The sequence below is a fragment of the Eumetopias jubatus genome, unplaced genomic scaffold, assembly GCF_037043125.1.
Source record: "Eumetopias jubatus isolate StellerSeaLion01/CBP00866 unplaced genomic scaffold, mEumJub1_p1.0 scaffold_15, whole genome shotgun sequence".
In the NCBI taxonomy this organism is placed as follows: Eukaryota; Metazoa; Chordata; class Mammalia; order Carnivora; family Otariidae; genus Eumetopias; species Eumetopias jubatus.
The window spans coordinates 12,739,842-12,761,100 of NW_028274821.1; the positions used below are offsets into that span (position 1 = coordinate 12,739,842).

The following is a 21,259-nucleotide window of genomic DNA, read 5'->3' on the forward strand; positions in this document are numbered from 1 at the left end:
TCCGTCTTCTCTGTGCCAGGCACTTACAGCACTGGGAGCTGTACATAAGTTCTTCCGGTTGATCTTATAGCTCCTCTTTACAGATGGAGAAACTAAATGTCCAGCTGGTAAGTGGAAGTGTGAGAATTCAGTCCCGGATCTGACTGGTCCCAAAGTGTGTATCCCTAAGCCACGACTTTACACTTCCTCCTACCACGGAAGTTCCAAAATATACTCATTCCCCTGGGTGTCATAAGCACTGGGTGATCTTGGGGAAATCTCATCCTCTCTCAGAGTGTTTCTACATTTTCAAAATGGGGTAATAATTCCTGCCATGCTGACATCACAGAGTTACAGGGTCAAATGAGATTATGTATGTGAAAAGGTTTAATATACTTTAAAGTCCCAAAGTATAAAAAGATGTTATTGTTTCTAAAAATATATTCCCTCCCAAATATCTTCAGTCTCTAATTCATGTCGCCATGGCAGCCATGACATTCTCAATAGTTACATTGCCATCCAGACTGAGTTCCTAAAGTATGAGGCCAAAATATCTCATTTTAATTAATATTTATTGACTGCTTGCTATCCTAAGCACTGGGGATACAGCAATGACCATAACATGTAGAGCTCTTCCTCTTTTAGTTGACATTCTAGGCGGGGAGAAATAGAAAATGTAAACCAAAAATATATAATGTACCATCAGGTGATAATAAGTGCTATGAAAAAAAAGTAGGTCAAGCTGATCAGGTAATGAGATCAAAGAAGTATCAGGGTGTAATCATGAAAGGCCTTGGACATCATGGTAGAGTTTGGAATTTATTCCAGAAGCAATGAGGAACCATCAGATGGCTTTAAGGTAATGCAGTCTGGTTAATATTTTTAAATGATCACTCCAGCTACTACCTGGGGAGTAGACTGTAGGGAGGCAAGGAGACTTTGGGGCTACTGCAATAGTCCTGGCAGAAGGAGTGGTAGCTAGGGCTGTGTGCCAGACGTGAGATGCATCAGAAGCCCACAGGACTTATGTATGGCATGTGGGGCTTGAGAGAAAGAGGCATCAAGATGAGTCCATGGGTTTTGGCCTGAGCAACCTCTAGAATGGAGTTACCATTTACTGAGATGAGGAAGGCTTTAGGTGGGGGCATATCTGGAGGTGTGAGGGCAGTGTGCACAGGAGGGAAAGTAACAGGTGGGGTTTTTTGGACATGCAACATTTTCAATGTCTGTTAGACATCCACATGGGTATGTCAGGTAAGTGGTAGGATGTGAGACTGGAGTTCAGGGAAAAGAACAAAGCTGGAGAAGTCAATGTGTGTGTCATCGGTGGGGGTGGGCATGTGTAGATGACTTTCAGAGTGCTATAGTACTTCTGACATTTGAGTCATCCTGTAGGGGAGGTAAGTGGGTGGCCTCCTGATGACATTCCAATCATCCGACCATCCTTGTAGAAGAAATGCATCAATTGGCAAAATTTTAATCATGCTCCTTCGTTGGGGTTTAATAAAGTGCTAAGCCACACTTGACTTGCTATTGATCAAAAACACGAAGTGATTTTATTTCCTTTGGATTCCTTGCTTAATCTTTCCTCCTCTGCTCTCTCTGTTTTCCTCCCTGGGTTCTTTTAGTTTGATGCTATTGAAAGAAAGTGGTAGACAAATTCTTAGCTCATTGAAATATTTATATCATATATATTGTTCGTCACACTGACTAACATTTAGTAGGAATTATTACATGCTGGGTACTCATCTAACACCACGTTTCCAAATTTTATTGTTCATGGTATGCTTAGTCTCAGTTTTTTCCTGGTGCCACTAATGTAAAAGTAATACATAATGGTTTCATTTATTATGGAGTTTTCCAAATAACTTAGTAAGTATTTATGTCCTAACAACTTAGTAGCCATTTGAAAAAAAATAGTTAAATTGAAAGAAAAAATAAATTGTTATCTAGTTCTTAAATAACCACAATTATTTAATAATAGAATGTGTATCTGCAATACGAGGGGTAAACCATAATGGTATAAAATGGTTATCGCTCAAGTATTAAGGAAATTCAAAGGAGAAAGTTGTATGAAATCAAGTGTTTGGCTCAACTGCACACTATTCTGAATATAATTCCATCGGGTAATTTGTTTATTATATTTCCATTGTAGACTTGGAGGTCAAAAACCAGATTTTAGTGATGTCCAGAGAACCAGAATGCTTATTAACTGCACTCCTATATCCTCCTATCTAGATGTGTTAGGACATTTTTCCCCTCTTCTAACTACTTATTTGGATTCTTGTTTGGGATTGTGTCCTTAGAATTTTTAATAATGTTATTTTGCCCATTTCTGTCATTAAAGCTTCTTTGAGTCATTAATTTCAAGATAGTTTCATATGCTTATTAATTACTTTATATTCTTTGATTTAATTTAAATCATAAACTAGTGCAATGGGGAGTCATTTGCTCGTAAAATGAGTAGAGCAAATGTGCCTTCTGGATCATTTTCATTACCCATGAGCCTCCCTGCAGTATTCAGTGGTTTATTAACCATTGTTGTTGGGGCAGCTTTAGAACTGGTAATGTAACCTCTTTTCCCTAGAATCTGAATATTTGATCAGTTATTTTCTTCTCAGGATCTAAAATTAGGGAACTGATTCTCTCCTCCAGGGCTGTTCTTGGATATTATGGTATTTGACTTGATAAGTGAACCATTGTCCTTTTGGTAAACTTAATGATTATGCTTTGCTGTTCATACATGGTCTCATCAGCCATGTTAAATTCTTCCACCTAGTACCGGTATCACTGTAGATTTATGGAGAGCCTAAGAAAGCTTAAACTTCTAGCCCATGACTTTCATATGCCCTGTGAATGCTGGGGCCAGAATATTCTACGTGGGGAGGGGAAACCAGGTCACCAACAGGAAGCATTTCTAGGTGAGCATTTCTGGGAAACTGACTAAAGAAATCTCAGAAGAAAGGGACCTAAATTTCCAAGGCTCTAGTAACTTGTGAATTTCTTTAAAATCCCAAATAAGTACTCTCTTTTGTACCTAGATTTGAATGTGTGATTTTGTATCTCTTTCCTTTAAGGAGCTTGAAAAACAGTCAAAGCTTCCAGACCCACACAGCCTGGATCTGCCTGACGAGTATTGGTTTTTTTATTTTTGTTTTTATTTATTTTTTTAAAAATGTTTTATTTAAATTCAGTTTAGTTAACATACAGTGTTTTGTTTGTTTCAGAGGTAGAATTTAGTGATTCATGAGTTGCATACAACTCCCAGTGCTCATTACTTCATGTGCCCTCCTTAATGCCCATCACCCAGTTACCTCATGCTCCCACCTACCTCTCCTCCAGCAACCCTCAGTTTGTTCCCTATAGTTAAGAGTCTCTTATGGTTTGCTTCCCTTTCTGTTTTCATTTTATTTTATTTTTCCTTCCCTTCCCCTATGTTCATCTGTTTTGTTTCTTAAATTCCACATGAGTGAAATCACATGGTATTTGTTTTTCTCTGATTGACTTATTTCGCTTAGTATAATACCCTCTTGTTCCACCCACATTGTTGCAAATAGTAAGATTTCATTCTTTTTGATGGCTGAGTAATATTCCAGTGTGTGTGTGTGTGTGTGTGTGTGTGTGTGTGTGTGTGTGTGTGTGTGTGTGTACACCACATCTTCGTTATCCATTCATCTGTCGATGGACATCTGGGCTCTTTCCACAGTTTGGCTATTGTGGACATTGCTGCTATAAACATTGGGGTGCACGTACCCCTTCGGATCCCTACATTTGTATCTTTGGGGTAAATACCCAGTAGTGCAATTGCTGGGTCATAGGGTAACTCTATTTTCAACTTTTGAGGAACCTCCATACTGTTTTCCAGAGTGGTTGCACCAGCTCGCATTCCCACCAACAGTGTAGGGAGGGTTCCCCTTTCTCCGCATCCTCGCCAACACCTGTTGTTTCTTGTGTTTTTGATTTTAGCCATTCTGACTGGTGTGCGGTGATATCTCATTGTGGTTTTGATGAGTACTGTTTTGTCAGGATGACTCTCTTTCTAAATTCAAACTGCATTACTTTCCAGGTAATTTTTGAAGCCATTCGGGGACCGTCTGTGAGAAGTGATATTGCCATTGATGATGTTAAATTCCAAGCAGGACCCTGCACAGGTAACAATGTTTTTCCCAATTATATCAGCTTGATTGAAAGGGGATTTTGCCTCAGCCTCAAATCATAAGAATGCAAATTATTTTTCTACAGTAAAAATAGAGAAAATTACTATTGTCTCTTTTTTATTTGTCTTTCCTGACAGAAATGGAAGATTTAACTCAGCAATCATCAGGATATTCTGAGGATTTAAACGAAATTGAGTTTTAAGAAATGATCTGAATTGGATCAACTAAACAAGAGCCATACCTCTCTTCCATCGAAATGAAAGCAGAACGAATGAATACTGGACAGTCTTAACCATTTCATAAGTTATAAAATGACTTCACAGCACAGCACTCTTTTTCCCATTTACTTTTGCAAAAAATACTGACTCAGGGCTTTTTGTTTTGTTTTGTTTTGTTTTGTTTCCTTTCTGCGTATGACAACTGTTATGAAAGTACAGGATGTTGATTTTGCAAAGATCACTCATCTTAATTTTGGTTCCAGTTAAAAATGCAAATGTACTGTATTGCAGTCATTTTAAAGTATGCAAATGAAGGGCACAAGCAAAATGAGATGTGCTCATTTAACTCTGCATTCAGTGAATGTATTGGGAGGAGACTAAGTCTTGCAGGTTTCTTTTTGAATTTCAAGCATCATTAATTATTTTTAAAGTAATAATATGAGGTGTCAGTAGTATCTGCAGAATGAATGCAGTTTTTTTCATGGTAACAAGTCAGTCTAAGAAAATAAAATCTTATTGCCTATGTTTTATTCATAGAAAGGGAGTATTAATTTTTTTGGAGTATTAATTTTTAAATATTTTTACCACATGTGATAACAAAGGATCTTTTCATGAATGTCCCAGGGTAAGTCAGTATTAATTAATGCTGTATTACAAGGCAATGCTACCTTCTTTTTTCCCCCTTTGAACTCCTTTGAAAGTCACTCTGAACACATGGATTAGAAATTGCACTCTTTTTTTGTAAAGCAAGCTTGAAAATGTTTATGGACATACACCCAAAATTTTTTAGGCTATGTTAAGCAATTTTACTGGGTTTTTTTATTAAATGGTTTGGTAAGGTTTTGAGTAATATGAATTCAAGCAGATATACTAAACTACTGCTTTTTATTTACATGTTTAGAAAATTGTATATACATATTTGTATACCCAAACAGCTCTTACAAGATTACCTAATAAAAGGTAATTTGAAAATCTTTTCACTAGCAATTAACTCATTTCTACATTATTTTTCTTGTTCAGAAGATCTCCAGGGGCGCCTGAGTGGCTCAGTCGTTAAGCGTCTGCCTTCGGTTCAGGTCATGATCCCAGGGTCCTGGGATCGAGCCCCGCATCGGGCTCCCTGCTCGGCGGGAAGCCTGCTTCTCCCTCTCCCACTCCCCCTGCTTGTGTTCCCTCTCTCACTGTGTCTCTCTGTCAAATAAATAAATAAAATCTTTAAAAAAAAAAAAAAGAAAGAAGAAGATCTCCAGTACACAACTGCAGATTCTAATTCGAATTGCTACTCTGCCACAGTTAAGCTCTTCTTAGGCTTCTATTAGTGATATAAACACTGCATACATTGATACAATAATTGGTTTTTAAAGTGTTTTATTTCGTATAAGCCAACTTAATTTTTCACCAACTTTTATCTTATTAAAATATAAACACTATGAGGATAGGGATTCTTGCATGTTTTGTTTACTTGTGTAGTCTCAGTACCCAGAACAATGTCTGGTATGTTGTAGGTGTTCCACATATAAATACTTGTTGAATGAATGAATGAAGAATGAATGAATTTAACCCTCCCTACATCCTCCAAATTGGAGATATTATTATCTCTTTTTACAGAGAAAGAAACTGAGGCTCAAAAGAGTGAACAAATTATTTAAGATTCCATAACTGCTCACTGGAGGAACTTGGAGTCAGGTCTCTCTGACCCCAAGGTCCATACCTCTTCCTGCTTTGTATGGCCAAAAACCCATGGTTCTCACAGAGTTGGGTGGTATTCCCGCTCAAGAATGTCAAAACTCTCTGGGTGGGTGCCTGGCTGGCTCAGTTGTTAGGGCATGTGACTCTTGATCTCTGGGTTGTGAGTTTGAGCCCCACACTGGGCATAGAGATTACTTAAAAAAAAAAAGTCAAAACTCTTAAGTTAATCTGTAAAGAGTAGTATACTTCCCTGAAGACCACATTACTTGGAAAACAAAAAACGAGACTCAACTATTCAAAATAAACATCCAAAGGTTTATGGAGACAATAAAATAAACTTCTATAGTAAAGCAAAATTTTGCAAATCAAATCCCTAAATAGAGTTGAATTGAGGAAGTTTTCAAGATACGTGAACCAACTCAACAGTATGCTAGGCATTATAATTTCCTCACCCTGTTATTCCTGTCCAGAGCTTAGTTGTATTTGCTGAATAAAGAAATGAAAATTGTGTCTCCAGGACCTAACATAGTATCTCGTGCATAGCAAGGGGTTTATAATATGTAGTGACTAAATTGAGTCATTCAACTAGCCTCCTTGCTTAGGGATTACATAAATCCACCATAAAAATCAGAGCTAACATTTATTGAATACTTACTATCTTCAGACATTGTTCAAAGAGTTTTATATGAATCCATTCATTTAATCCTGATAACAACCCATGAAGTAGATCTAGTGATAGTTCCATTTTATAAATAGAGAAACTGAATTTGTCCAGGTTCAGCAGCTGGTATAAAGGCTTAGGTTTGAACCTGGTGTGTTTCCCTGGGAAACCTGTGTACATCTTCTGCTTTTCTCTTTCCAGAGGGTTCCCCTTCCTCATCACTGCGTCTTGAACCCGCCCGCTCTCCTGCCAACTCCACCCCCAATACCAAATTAATCCGTAGGCAGAGGTTCCAAGTTTCTCCCACTCCAGAGGATTTATTGGCTACCAAAATTGCTCCAGAGGTTGCCAAACCAGAAATAGTACTGGTGCAGCTACTCTGGAAAAGAGTAGGGAGGCTCCTCAAAAAGTTAAAAATAGAACTACCCTACGACATAGCAATTGCACTACTAGGTGTTTAGCCAAGGGATACACAGTGATCCGAAGGGGCACGTGCACCCCAAAGTTTATAGCAGCAATGTCCACAATAGCCAAACTATGGAAAGAGCCCAAATGTCTATCGACAGATGAATGGATAAAGAAGTAGTAGATATATGCAGTGGAATATTACTCAGGCACCAAAAAGAATGAAATCTTGCCATTTGCAATGAGGTGGATGGAACTAGAGGGTATTATGCTAAACAAAATAAGTCAGAGAAAAACAAATACTATAGGATTTCACTTATATTTGGAATTAAAGAAACAAAACAGATGAACATAGGAGAAGGAGGGAAAAAAAGAGAGAGGGAAGTAAACCATAAGAGACTCAACAATAGAGAACAGACGGGGTTGGTGGAGGGAGGTGGATGGGGGGGATGGGCTAAATGGGTGATGGGCATTAAGGAGGACACCTGTGATGAGTGCTGGGTGTTGAATGTAAGTGATAAATCTAAATTCTACTCCGAAAGCCAATTTTACCATATGTGTTAGTTAACTAGAATTTAAATAAAAACTTGAAATTAAAAATAAATAAATACTATTTGGGACACCAGCTTTGGGAATTTGGTGGGGGGGGGGGGAATGTGAGGGTTGGCAATTAGTTATTAAGTTAGGGCAGAAAGGAAAGAGGTAATTGTTACCAGTTGTTAAGAAACAACGTGTAGTTCATATACGAAGAGCGAGGAGGTGGAAGGTAAGGGGATTAATTTACCCCTCCTCGCTTAACGTTCCTTTGGCAGGATTCACTCTTTGGATGCTTCTCTTCCTTTCCAGGTTGCTCTTGCCATTCATTTTAACTATATCTCGCCTGGATGAAAATATGAAAGGCTAGTTAGCACGATATAGTTTCCTCGGGTTTAGAAATGCCCTCGCAGAAGGCATGCTAGCTAATCGGTACCGCTTGACAATTTAAGCACAGTATTTGCATTTACTTTAACTCTTACCTAAACACACAAGTGCTTCAAAGACCAACTACTTTTTCCATACAGGTAGCCTTCTCTCTTAAAATTTTCTATCTGGAGATGATGTGTAGAAGGAAGCGCAGGAGAAGATAGGGCCTCTGATGCAAGGTCTGGTTTAATGTGGAAGAAGAAAAGGTTCAGCCAAGATTTGGTGACAGGGGCGCCTGGGCGGCTCAGTCAGTTGCTTGAGTGCCCTACTCTTGGTTTCAGCTCAGGTCATGGTCTCAGGGTGTCCCAGAGAAAATCCTGGCCTTGCCACTTACCAGCTTCGGGACTGGGGGCAAGTCACTTACACCCTCGCTGATTCCTACTACTAGTCTGCAAAATGAGGCAGACTACTCCTTGTCTCTACATCTTCGGGTGTCTGTAAAGATGAAAGGAAAGGGACACCTAAAAGCACTTAGTGTCTGAAACACAAAAGCCATCCTAGTTTATATTAGAAGGTTTGAGTGAAATTTTTTTTTTATAAATAGCAGTTATTTTTAATGTATTCTTTCTTTACAAAGGAATTGTGAGTTTATAGTGCCATCTTAAGGAGAAAGCAACCATAGAATCTTGTCATGTTATCACGTTCTCGTTTTGTACTAACAATGCTAGGCTCATTTTAACCAGCAGCTGGGCAGTGCCTTTCCCTTTGCTCTTCCTACTCCAACTGCTGTTAGTGGTTCTTCTGGGCTGCTCATCCTGTGTGTGTGTGTATACACACACACACACCCTAGCAAAACGTATCATGCTAAACCTAAATTCTTGTTTTTATGGCCATCTTCTCAAAAATGGTCGCTTTTCCAATTTTGTGCCCCCAACTGCCTGCCATACTCAACAAATATTTCTGGAGTAAAGAAACAAATCCTCAATTAAAAACATTTAGTTTAATACAAATATGTGTGTGGATTTCAAGAATCACAAGGGATATAAAGATTTTCGTTCATCCAGCAACATTTCATGGTCTGGAAATCCACACTCTAAAAATTTAACGTGAATATGTGTCCCTGGCCGGTGAGGATCCTTGGGGAAACTGGTAAAAACAACTTTAAACCTTCTTTAGAAGGCCATGACTCTTAACCCAGGCTACACATATTTCCCCATATATAAAACTACACAGAAAAAGGACTCCCAATCCAAAATTACAACACATTTGGTCAGCTGTCAACAGCAGAATTAGATACCCAAGACTTCACATGATGAATTTTTCTGATAGACACTTTAAAATAACGATTTTAAAAATAGACACCAAAAAAAATAAGCATTGAACACATAAAAGGCAATATGCTATGAAAAAATGAGCAGGCAGAATGATCTTAAAGGGAACCAAATAGAACTTCTGCACATGAAAAATATAGTCATTAAAATAAAAAATTCAATGGAAGAGGCAAATATCTAATTAGACGTACCTAACAGGAGAGAACTGGTGGACTAGAATATAAGATAAGAAACGTGAATACAATACAGAGAGAGAAATGAAAAATATGAGGGAGGCAGAGAATGAGAGCATCCAGGGTATTACAGTAAGAGTTCCCGGAAGAGAGAATGGGGGGAGGGAAGATTCAAAGGTAGAACATTTGAGACAGTTTCAGAATTGGTTATGGATAAAAATGTTTAAAATCAGTAAGTCTAACAAACTCTGAGCAATGTAAGTGAAAATAAATCCACACCTAGATCCATCATTATGAAATATCAAAGGCAGAGAGATTTCAAATGCAACCAGAAGACAGATGAATTACAGAGGAATAAAAATGAAACGAAATCAAACTTCTCAATGAGGAAGGTGTGAAGATAATGGAATAATACCTTTAACACGTTGAGAGAAAATCACGTCACCTGGGAATTTTATCATTCGGAAGAACAAAATCACGACATTTTCAGATAAACGAGAAAGAAATCATGTATTTTTCATATGTATGTGTGTATAGATATGCATGAATATATTCATATACAGATATTCCTCAACTTACGATGGGGCTATGTCCCAACAAACCCATTGTAAGTTGAAAATATCATAATTCGAAAATGCATTTAATACACCTAACCGACTGATCATCATGGCTTAGCCTAACCACCTCAACCATGCTCAGAAAACTCTCATTAGCCTACAGTTGGACAAAATCATCTGAAATCAATCTCCCAGGCTACAGAGCAGGATGAAGAGGGGAGGACATCGGACATAGTGGGGCAAGCAGAAAAAATACAGCACAGAATCTTTAAATCCCTTAGTGCATTTTCTCTCTCTTTTTCTTAAAAATTTTATTTATTTATTTGAGAGAGAGAGTGAGATCACAAGCAGAGGGGAAGGGTAGAGGGAGAAGCAGGCTCCCTGCCCAGCAAGGAGCCCAACGTGAGACTCAATCCCAGGACCCTGAGATCACAACCTGAGCCGAATCTGTAATTTGTCTTTTTTGCTCAAAAGGCTTAAGGGACTGAGCCACCCAGGTGCCCTGCCACCCCCACCCCCCTGCATCTGTCTTTTGATCTTAATGAGAAGGAATAGGAAGTTTCTCCATTAGTTAGCATGTGTGCTCCAGGTTTCTGATAAGTAGCATCTATCAAGTTCAAAAACTTCAGTGCCATTCATAGTTTTCTAAGAACTTATTACAAATAGACATTGAACTTCATCAGACGTTTCTTTGCATATGGTGAGATAATATGATTTTTCCCCTTTAATCTTTTAACATAGTGAATTACATGGACACATTGTAAATTTTTTTTTTCTAATTTAGCAATGTCTAACTTTCTATGTCTGACTCTTGATTTTGGCTGAGGTTTTGATCTCAGGGTTGTGAGACTGAGCACCACATCAGGCTCTGCATTGGGCGTAGAGCCTGCTTGAGACACACTCTCTCTCTCTCTCTCCCTTTCTCTCTCTCTCTCTCTCTCTCTCTCTCTCTCTCGCCCCCTCTCCCCCTCCCCCCCACACTCATGCACATGGGGTTGCATGTGCACACTCTCTCTCTCTCAAAAAAAAAAAAGGCATACAGAGGAAATCATTGTGTATATATCCATCTGTGATTTGTCTTTTTAACTCAAAATGATGTTTTTGAGATTCAGCAATGTTGAATTTCTAGCTGTAGTTAATTCATTTTCCCCGTGGTATGATATTCCATGAAATGATTATACTGTGATTTATTAATTCATTCTACCATTGATGAATATTGGAGTTGGTTCTAGATTTTTGCTATTGTGACAATGCTGCTAAAATATTTCTCATACAAGTACCCAGGTACCCATGTAAAAGAATATCTTTGGGTTGCCTCTCTGACATGTGAATTGCTGGTTTGTATGATAGGTACACTATGCTAAATGAGGGAAAACTGCTTCCCAACTGGCAGTTCTAATCTACACAACTCTTACCAGTATAGATGAGTGCCAAAAACATGCAAATGTCAAGATTTTAATTTTTGCCCATCTGGTAATTAGGAAATTACATTTCATTGAAGTTTTAATTTACATTTCTCTAATTACGAATTAAATTGAGCATCTTATCATATGTTCTATGACCATTCATGTTTCACCTTGTGCAAAATGCCTATTTATTTTGCCCATTTTTCTAGTGAGCTGTGTATCTTCTTCTTACAGATTTATAGGAATTCTCTTAATATTCCAGATACTAAGCTTCTGTTTATTTTAAATGTTGTAAATATCTCTTTTTCTTCTACTATGTGGCTTCTCCCCTCCCTGCTCATATTGTGAATTTGATTTATGAAAGGCCTTAGTTTTTAATATGTATGAATTAATCATCTTTTTATTTTCTTTATGATTTATACATTTTTTTTTTGTCTTAAGAAACTCTTTCCTACCCTGTGTTTTTAAAGATATTCCCATATGGTTTCTTCTGAAAAAAAAGTAAACTTTTGTCTATTCCCTTTAAGCGTTTGATTTCTCTGGAACTATATCCAGCCAACTTGCTAGGCTCTCTATTATTTCTCAGAACAGACTCTATATTTACATTCACTTCCTACCACTGCTGCAACAAATTACCGTGCTTTCTGTGGCACAAAACAACACATTCATTATCTCATAATTCTGGAAGTCAGAGTCCTGAAAATGAGTCTCATGGAGCTAAAATTAAGGTCTCGGCAGGGCTGTGTTCCTTCTGGAGACTCTAGCAGAAAATCCGTTTCTTGCCTTTTCCAGCTTTTAGAGGCTTCGGTTTCCAGCCCTGTTCTCCCTCTAACATCTGCTTTCATTTTCACGTCCCCTCTGGTCCTGACTGTCCTGCCTCTCTCTTTTAAGGACCCTCATGATTATATGGGTCCACCTGGATGATCCAGGATAATCACCCCATCTCAAGATCCTTACCTTAATCACGGCTATAAATTCCCTCTTGCCATGTGGGGTAACCTATTCACAAGTCCCAGGGAATATAACGTGGGCATCTTTGGGGAGCCATTATGCTGCCTACAGCAATTCTCTTTTGCTGTTAGGTCAGATTTCTTAATAAGGCCAGTTTTGGTTTTCCTTTTTTAACTCCTCTATCTGTTCAATTTTCCTAACTGATTTAGGAGGTTAAGATCTCCAACATAGTGCCTCAATAGAAGGAGTAATAGAATCGTCCTTGACTTGTTCCAGAATTTAAAAGAATATTTTTAAACATCCCATCATTGGACATGAGTTTCCTAAAGGGTTCTGGAGTCACCCTTTCCTGGTTAAAGGGAGTTTTCTTCCACTCGTATTTTCCTAGAAATTTCGACCATGAATGTGTGTTGAAAACAATTGAATGCTTCTTTTTCTGCTTGGATCTTTGTCCCATAATCTTTTAACATGAAGCATCATAGTAATTTATTTGATTTGCTTGTATTTAATCAACCTTGAATTCCTATGACAAACCCAATTAGGTCATGATATATTTACTTTTATTAACATGGCTATGTATTTGTGCATATGTCCATGAGTAAGATAGGACATTTTCATTGCCATTAATTTTCCAAGAAGTTTGGGGATTTAGACATGGTTAGACTCGTAAGAGGAGCTGGAAAGTCTCCCTTCTTTTTCTATACTCACAAAGTGTGGGTGGGATTTGAGCGGAGCTTCTCAACCGGGGGCGGGCGGAGGAGAGGGGGCAATTTTACCCCTTAGGGGACATTTACCAATGTCTGGAGACATTTTTTGCTGTCGAATCTGGAGAGGTGCCACTGACTCTTGGTGGGTGGAGGCCAAGGATGCCGTTGACTATCCTACGATGCACAGGACCAGAGTGTCCTCTTTCCTCAAGAAGAATTTTATCCTACCCAAAATGTCACTAGTGCTGAAGTTGGGGTTTCTTCTCATTCTGGAATAAATGATCACTATCCTAATTTGTAATTTTGTGTTTTTTTCAGAGGGGCTCCAAAACTTAGGTAAACTTCAGGGCGCCCACGGAACCTGGATCCTGTGGGAAAAGAGAGACCACTGTGTAGAGGACAGGGGGGGGTGTGTGTAAGAGAGAGTGACAGACAGCGAATGGCTTTGGAGCCAAAGTCAATACTGGAGAGAGATGGACAAAAGAGAGAAATTTTGTTTTCACATAAGTCTCAAACAATCAGTTACTAGAAATTGGCCACATGTAATAATGTCAAGAAACTGAAGGAAAGTAATTAGTGCGGTATATAGTCTAGCAATTTTAATTCTTGGTATCTATCCTAGAGAAATGCTATTGCCTATACATAAAGACATGTTTGAGGATGTTCCCTGAAGCAATGTTTGTAAAAATGAAAAACTGGAAGAAATCTATACGTCAAATCTGTAGAGTAATGGATAAAGTGAAATATAGTCATACAAAAACCCTACAGCAGTTAAAAAGGAACAGGTTTTATATATGTGTCACCATGGATATATCTCAAAAATACATTTTTGCATGAAAAACAAAATTGCATAACTATTCTTACCTTATTTTATTTATTCTTATTATGTTCAGTTAGCCACTGTATAGTAATGTTAATACATTTATATGCATGCATGTAATATATTACGCCTTTACATAACACATTTATGTAATGTAGATAAAATGCATGTAAATATAAAAATGGCCTTAAAGGACATTACATTACACACTGAACATGTGTATAGGGTAGTTAGCTCTGGTGAATAAGAGACACAGCAGCAAGATTGAGGAAAAGATGTCAAATGCGCACTAATTTGATCTGTGTTGTTCTAATTTTTAAGAGGAGAATGTATGCACGTCTTTCATGTGCAATTGTTTAAGAAGTAGGTAATAGAAAAAAAGACAATAAAACCATGCCTAATTGTTAACAGTGTTAATTCCTTTTTTTTTTAATGTTTTGAAAACACCTTTAATCAATCCCTTTTGGATATTTAAGTTAATTCTAGTATTTTGTTGAAGTAAAACATGCTCTGATGAACATCTCATCTTCACATCTCTGAATATTTACTTAGGGTAAATTCATAAAAGGAAAATACTGACTCAAGAGGCATGAACAATTTTGGTACTTTCATCTATATTTCTAGATTATACTGAAAAAACTTGCTGAACTGATTTCCTCTAACATCAGCAATTTTCTTTTTGGTGCCAGAATGACAATTTTGTTAATCTTTCACCAACATTGGATGAAAGATTATCATTTTCAATTTTTGACTAATTTGAAAAGCTAATTTTATATTTGCTTTGTAATAATTGGCACTTTTTTATACTTTGTGTGAATATTTTCAAATATTTGTGGCCATTTTAGCTCTTGTTTTGTGATACTGCTTGTTTTGTTTTTCTTTTCAAATTTTTATTTAAATTCTAGTTAGTTAACATACAGTGCAATATTGGTTTCAGGAGAAGAATTCAATGATTCATCACTTACATACAACACCCAGTGTTCCTCATAACAAATGCCCTCCTTAATGCCCATCACCATTTAGCTCATCCACCAACCACCTCCTTTCATTAACCCTCAGTTTGTTCTCTATCTTTGAGAGTCTCTTATGGTTTGTTTCCCTTTTATCTCCCCCCCCCCATATGTGCAATTGTTTTGTTTCCTCAATTCCACATATGAGTAAAAGCATATGGTACTTGCCTTCCTCTGACTGACTTATTTTGCTTAGCATAATACCCTCTAGCTCTATCCATGTCGTTGCAAATGGCAAGATTTCATTCTTTTTGATGGCTGGGTAATATTCCTGTGTGTGTGTGTGTGTGTGTGTGTGTGTGTGTGTGTGTGTGTGTGTGTACCAAATCTTCTTTATCCATTCATCAGTCAAAGGACATTTTGGGCTCTTTCCATAGTTTGGCTATTGTTGATGATGCTGCTATAAACATCAGGGTGCATATACCCCACTGACTCAGTATTTTTGTACCCTTTAGATAAATACTCAGTGTGCAATTGGTGGATCATAGGGTAGTTCTATTTTTAACTTTTGAGGACCCTCCACAACAGTGTTAATTCTTTTTTAAAGATGTATTCATTTATTTAGAGAGCAAGAGAGCAAGTGTGAGTGGGTTTGGGGCAGAGGGAGACAATCTCAAGCAGACTCCCCAACAAGCATGGAGCTGGACTCAGTGCTCAATCCCATGACCCATGAGATCATGACCCGGAGCTGAATCCATGAGTCCAAAGCCTAACTGACTGAGCCACCCAGGTGCTCCTGTTAATTCTTGATTGTAGGAATATGCATACATGGTTGTTGGTTTGTTTCGTGTTTTTAGAGTTTTCAAAATTCATAAAATAATAACAAAAACACAAATGCAATTTCGATTACAAAAAGAATGTTATGGCTGCCAATCAAAAGTGGAAGTGAGAACTTAAAAGCAACGAGTTCATGGAAGAGTTTACTTTATACTTTATGGAGCTGATTTCAAAAGATTTAGCATGGTTCTGACAGTTACCAACTTTCTTTCTTTGGGGAAGCATCACAGTGTGAGAAAAAACACTCACTCTCCCCTGAGATACCTCTGACCTAGCCTGGGCAAGGAGGACTATGGACTGGCAGAGAGGATTGCTCATAGTGCTTTAGCACCTTGTTCCTGATCTTTCTGAAATTGAAGGTAAATTCCTTCTGGAGCAATTTAATAACTGTTTTCCCATTTCATAGCCTCAAAAGAAATGAAGGCACATTTAGCTATAGACATTCTATTGTGACACTTTACAAAGAACGTTTGAAACCTCATATTAATTCCTAATAATTTTTTCAATCTTTCAGTTGGTTTTTATGTCTGAGAGATGGAAATTTGAGAAAGATACAAATCTGTTGAGATATTGATCCAGAATATAAAAATGAATTCTGAAAAAGTCCTTAGAACAGTATCTGGTATATGGTACATGCTGTTGGTATCAGCTATTACTAGGACTATAGCTATTACTCTAACCAATTCCAAGACTACTGCCACCATGGTAAGAAGCAGCAGATATTTTGGTTATTTGAAGCTTTTTTGGGAGGCGCCTGGGTGGCTCAGTCATTAAGCATCTGCCTTCGGCTCAGGCCATGATCTCAGGGTCCTGGGATCGAGCCCTGCATCGGGCTCCCTGCTCGGCGAGGAGTCTGCTTCTCCCTCTCCCTCTGCTCCTCCCCCCTGCTCGTGCTCTCTCTCTCTCTCTCTCTCGCTCACTCTCTCTCTCAAATCAATAAACAAAATCTTTTTAAGAAAACTTTTCTATGATGTTAGAAACAAACTTTTTAAAGTAAAAACTTTAAAGTAAAAACCTTATTTCTAGCAGAAGCTCGCTGTATGAGGTGTCAGTTCCCCTGTGGGAAGAGGGTTCATTCTCCTCGGAACCCCTCATCCCTCCTTACATCTTCCCTGACCTTTTTTTTTTTTTTAGAGAAAGAGTGCGACAGGTGCGGGTGGGGAGAGGGGCAGAGGGGGAGGGAATGGGAGAGAAACTCAAGCAGACTCCTGCTGAGTGCAGAGCCAGACCCAGGGCTTGATCTCACCACCCTGAGATCAATACCTGAGCTGAAGAGTCGGCCGCTTAACTGAATGAGCCCCCCAGGTGCCCCTCCCCAACTGTTCTTTAACAAGGTTAATTAGGAAGTGTCGTGAGAGGCATTGGGGAAAAGGGGTTGTTTCTGGGTGCCAAGGACATCAGTTTCAGCCTCTGACTTTTTCCCTCCTTTCCGAACCATGAGGGCTCACTTTTCCACTTTATGAATTTGCCAAAAGCATAAGTAGTATTTCCTCCCTCACTTGGTATATAAACGAGAGGAGATCATCCCTGTTATCCTGCGAGGGTTCTTATCAGAACCGGAGGAGTAAACCATCGTAGTCCTTGGTGGCCTCGCCAGGGTCCCAGTCGGTGTATCTCGCACCACCTTCTTGCTCCATTATCGAGGGCTTGCGGAGTAAAGCCAAGAACAGCAACACCGAAGATAGCACTCCAAGGGTGAAGTGAAACATATTTACAATCCTTGACCCTGCCCCTTTCTGCGGGTTTTTTGTTTGTAGCAGTTTTAAAGTTTCTTAATCTCAGGAAACACACTGAGGGTTGCTGGAGTGGGGGGGGGGTGTAGGAGGGATGGGGGGGCTGGGTGACAGACATGGGGGAGGGGATGTGCTGTGGTGAGCGCTGTGAATTGTGCAAGACCGTTGAATCACAGATCTGTACCTCTGAAACAAATGATGCAATATATGTTAAGGAAAAAAAAAGAAGATAGCAGAAGGGGAAGAAGGAAGGGGAGTAAATCGGAGGGCGAGAGGAACCATGAGACGATGGACTCTGAGAAACAAACTGAGGGTTCTAGAGGGGAGGGGGGTGGGAGGATGGGTTAGCCTGGTGATGGGTAGGTATTAAAGAGGGCACGTTCTGCGTGGAGCACTGGGTGTTATGCACAAACAATGAATCATGGAACACTACATCCAAAACTAATGGTGTAATGTATGGTGGTTAACATAACAAAAAATTTTAAAGATTAAAAAAATAAAGTTTCTGGAGCATTGTAAGGCCATCACTCAAAATAGCCCCTGGTGACTTACTCCTTGGTGAGTAGAAGGTTAAATACAATTGCTCGGCTACATCTCTAAGCTAGCAAAAATGGCGTGATGAACTCAGCTGATGAGTGGACTTCAAATCCTGGAAGTGTAGATTTAGCTGTTGTGGCTCACTCACTCATTCACGAGCATCAGGTGCCCGTTAATTGATATTCTATTTCCAGAGACCATCTCCCTCTGCCTCTCTACCCCTCACCCGTTTCGAGACAGTTTTCACCAGTGGAATTAAAGAAACGAGGTGTGGCAAGATATATGTGTATACTTTTATGGGTGCACGAAATTATTAAAGAATGAGAAGCACGGAGCTAGTATGGTCAGCCAGAACATCCCTGCTTCATTATGATGTCCAGTCATAGAGTCCAGCAAAAAAGAAATATTTAAATCAATTATACTATATCTGCTTGATGGAATACTATATGGTTACTTAAAACTATGTCATGGCGAACCATGAGAGACAATGGACTCTGAGAAACAAACTGAGGGTTCTAGAGGGAAGGGGGGTATTTTTTTTAATACCCCATCACCAGGGTATTAAAGAGGGCACGTTCTGCGTGGAGCACTGGGTGTTATGCATAAACAATGAATCATGGAACACTACATCAAAAACTAAGATGTAATGTATGGTGATTAACATAACAATAAAAAAATTTAAAGAAAAAAACTATGTCATGGAAAAATATTTAATGGCATGGAAATACATTAATATTATTGAGAAAAAGAGGGTTATATATATGTGTGTATATATATATATACATACACACACAATAATATAATTTGTGCGGCATCATCCTGTTTTGTTTTGTTTTGTTTTTTGCAGGGGGGCCAAAAGGAGCATATCATACATACACAAGGAAAAAAGATAAAACATACACCCAAACCCTAACAGTGATTAGTCTGGGTAGAGGAATTAGGAGTAACTTTTCGCTTTGTGTATGTTTTTCTGCGTGCTCCCAAATTTTCTATACTTAACATGCATTGGTTTTGTAATTAGAAGCAAAAGCAATAGTATTTTCCTTTTTAAAAGGTGGTGGCACCAGCCAGAATGGCTAAAATTAACATGGCAGGGAACAACAGATGTTGGCGGGGATGTGGAGAAAGGGGAACCCTCCTACACTGTTGGTGGGAATGCAAGCTGGTGCAACCCCTCTGGAAAACAGTGTGGAGGTGCCTCAAAAAGTTAAAAATAAAGCTACCCTACCACCCAGCAATTGCACTACTAGGTATTTACCCCAAAGATACAGATGTAGTGAAAAGAAGGGGTATGTGCACCCCAATGTTCATAGCAGTAATATCCACAATAGCCAAACTCTGGAAGAAGCCGAGATACCCTTCAACAGAAGAATGGATAAAGAAGTTGTGGTTCATATACACAATGGAATACTACTCAGCCATCAGAAAGGATGAATACCTACCATTTGCATCGACATGGATGGAACTGGAAGGGATTATGCTAAGTGAAGTAAGTCAAGCAGAGAAAGACAATTATCATATGGTTTCACTCATATGTGGAACAAAGGAATAGTGCAGAGGACCAAAGGGAAAGGGGTGTGTGTGGGGGGGACTGAATGGGAGGAAATCAGAGACGGAGCAAACCAAGAGAGACTCTGGACTCCAGGAAAAGAACTGCGGTTTACAGAAGGGAGGGGGTGGGGGGAAGGTGTACCAGGGTGATGGGTATTAAGGAGGGCACGTGTGGTGATGAGCATTGGGTGTTATACGCAACTAATGAATCATTGAACACTACATCAAAAACTAATGATGTATTATATGTTGCCTACTTGAACATAATATAAAAAACCAAAATAAAATAAAATAAAAGGTGGTGGCAGAGTATGACTGGCTGGCTGTTTAGGAAAGAACTCTTAGCTTGTATGCATTTGTGGGGTCATCTCAAGTTCAGGGACTCATTCTCAACTTTCAAGTTTATAAGCACAATTTGATTAATTCACTAAAGAACTAATAATGGTACAGAAATGGGTTCCTGCCCTCAGCTACCATTACTCTGCCTGTTATTTTTCCATTAGGATAGATTCCCCCAAATGTAATCATTTCTTCAAAGACTTTGACTCTTCTAAGGTTCTTGAAGTACGGTAACAAATTACTTTTCAAAAAATTTGTCACAGTTAAATAAATAAAATCTTTTAAAAAAAGGGGGGGACGCCTGGGTGGCTCAGTTGGTTAAGCCTCTGCCTTGGGTTCAAGTCATGATCCCGGGGGCCTAGGATCAAGTCCCGCATCGGAGCCTGCTTCTCCCTCTGCCTCTCTCTCTCTCTCTCTCTCTCTCTGTCTCTCATGAATAAATCAATAAAATCTTAAAAAAAATTGTCACAGCATCGAATGACAGTATAGCACCCTCCTAAACACTGCCTATTTGAACAATTCTAAAATTATTCTTTGTGATTTGTACTTATTATTTATTTCTAGTAACCATGGCGAGTTCATATGTTTTTTTTCTCGTCCTATTTTCTTTGATAATAACCTTTAGAGAGCACTGATTCCCCTTGTGCGAGAGGAAGGGGCGGGCACCTGGGAAAGGAGCATTGGTCCACGAGTCAGGAGTCAGGGTTCTACTGCACCCGTTTTCCAAATGGCCTCCCCACTTCCACGCCTGACCCCCTCCAAACAGCAACCAGAGTGATTACTTAAAAACTTTAATCAGATCATGTCTCTCTCCTTCTTAAAACCATCCAACGGCTTCCCAGCGCTTTAAAAAGGAACAGATCTGCCGTGATGGGCAAGGCTCTGCTATGCAACAGGGATTTCCACCCCCACCCCCGCCGGCAGCCAGACCGGCCTTCCCTTTGTTCCTCAGACGTCCCACCTGCTCCCACTCCAGAGCTTCTGTCCTTGCCTCGAACGCTCTTTTCTCATTGACGCACTTGGTTCCTTCTCACTGAGGGTTTAGCTCAAACATCACCTCTTGGGACGGCCCTTCCGTGCCTCCCCCATCACACTGGTTCTTGTTTATTTTTTTTCCCAGAGCGCCTAGCACAGCCGGGAATTATCCCGATCCTTTGTTGCTCCACGGGTTCTTTTTCTGTCTCCCACACCAGAAAGTAAGGGCTCAGACACGCATCCTTGACTGGGGCCCTCTGTGCCGCAGCCCCAGCCTCCTGTATAGGTTAGGCAGTAATTATTAGCTGAGGGCAGGAGGAGCTGCGTAAGCCTCGGCGCACCTCTTGTTCAGGGAGGTTAACCAGACGCATGTGAGCAGG

The 21,259-nt window shown here is 39.3% G+C and overlaps 1 protein-coding gene across 1 annotated transcript in view; it reads left to right on the forward strand.

The window, feature by feature from the left end:
• The window catches only part of MAMDC2 (MAM domain containing 2), a 135,947-nt gene extending 130,759 nt beyond the window's left edge, over window positions 1-5,188 (forward strand). The window contains exons 13-14 of the mRNA XM_028117377.1: window positions 4,046-4,130; window positions 4,274-5,188. Of these exons, the coding sequence (XP_027973178.1) occupies window positions 4,046-4,130; window positions 4,274-4,338 (150 nt within the window). The 3' untranslated portion in view covers window positions 4,339-5,188. The remainder of the gene's footprint in view (window positions 1-4,045; window positions 4,131-4,273) is intronic.
• The last annotated feature ends 16,071 nt before the right edge of the window (window positions 5,189-21,259 follow it).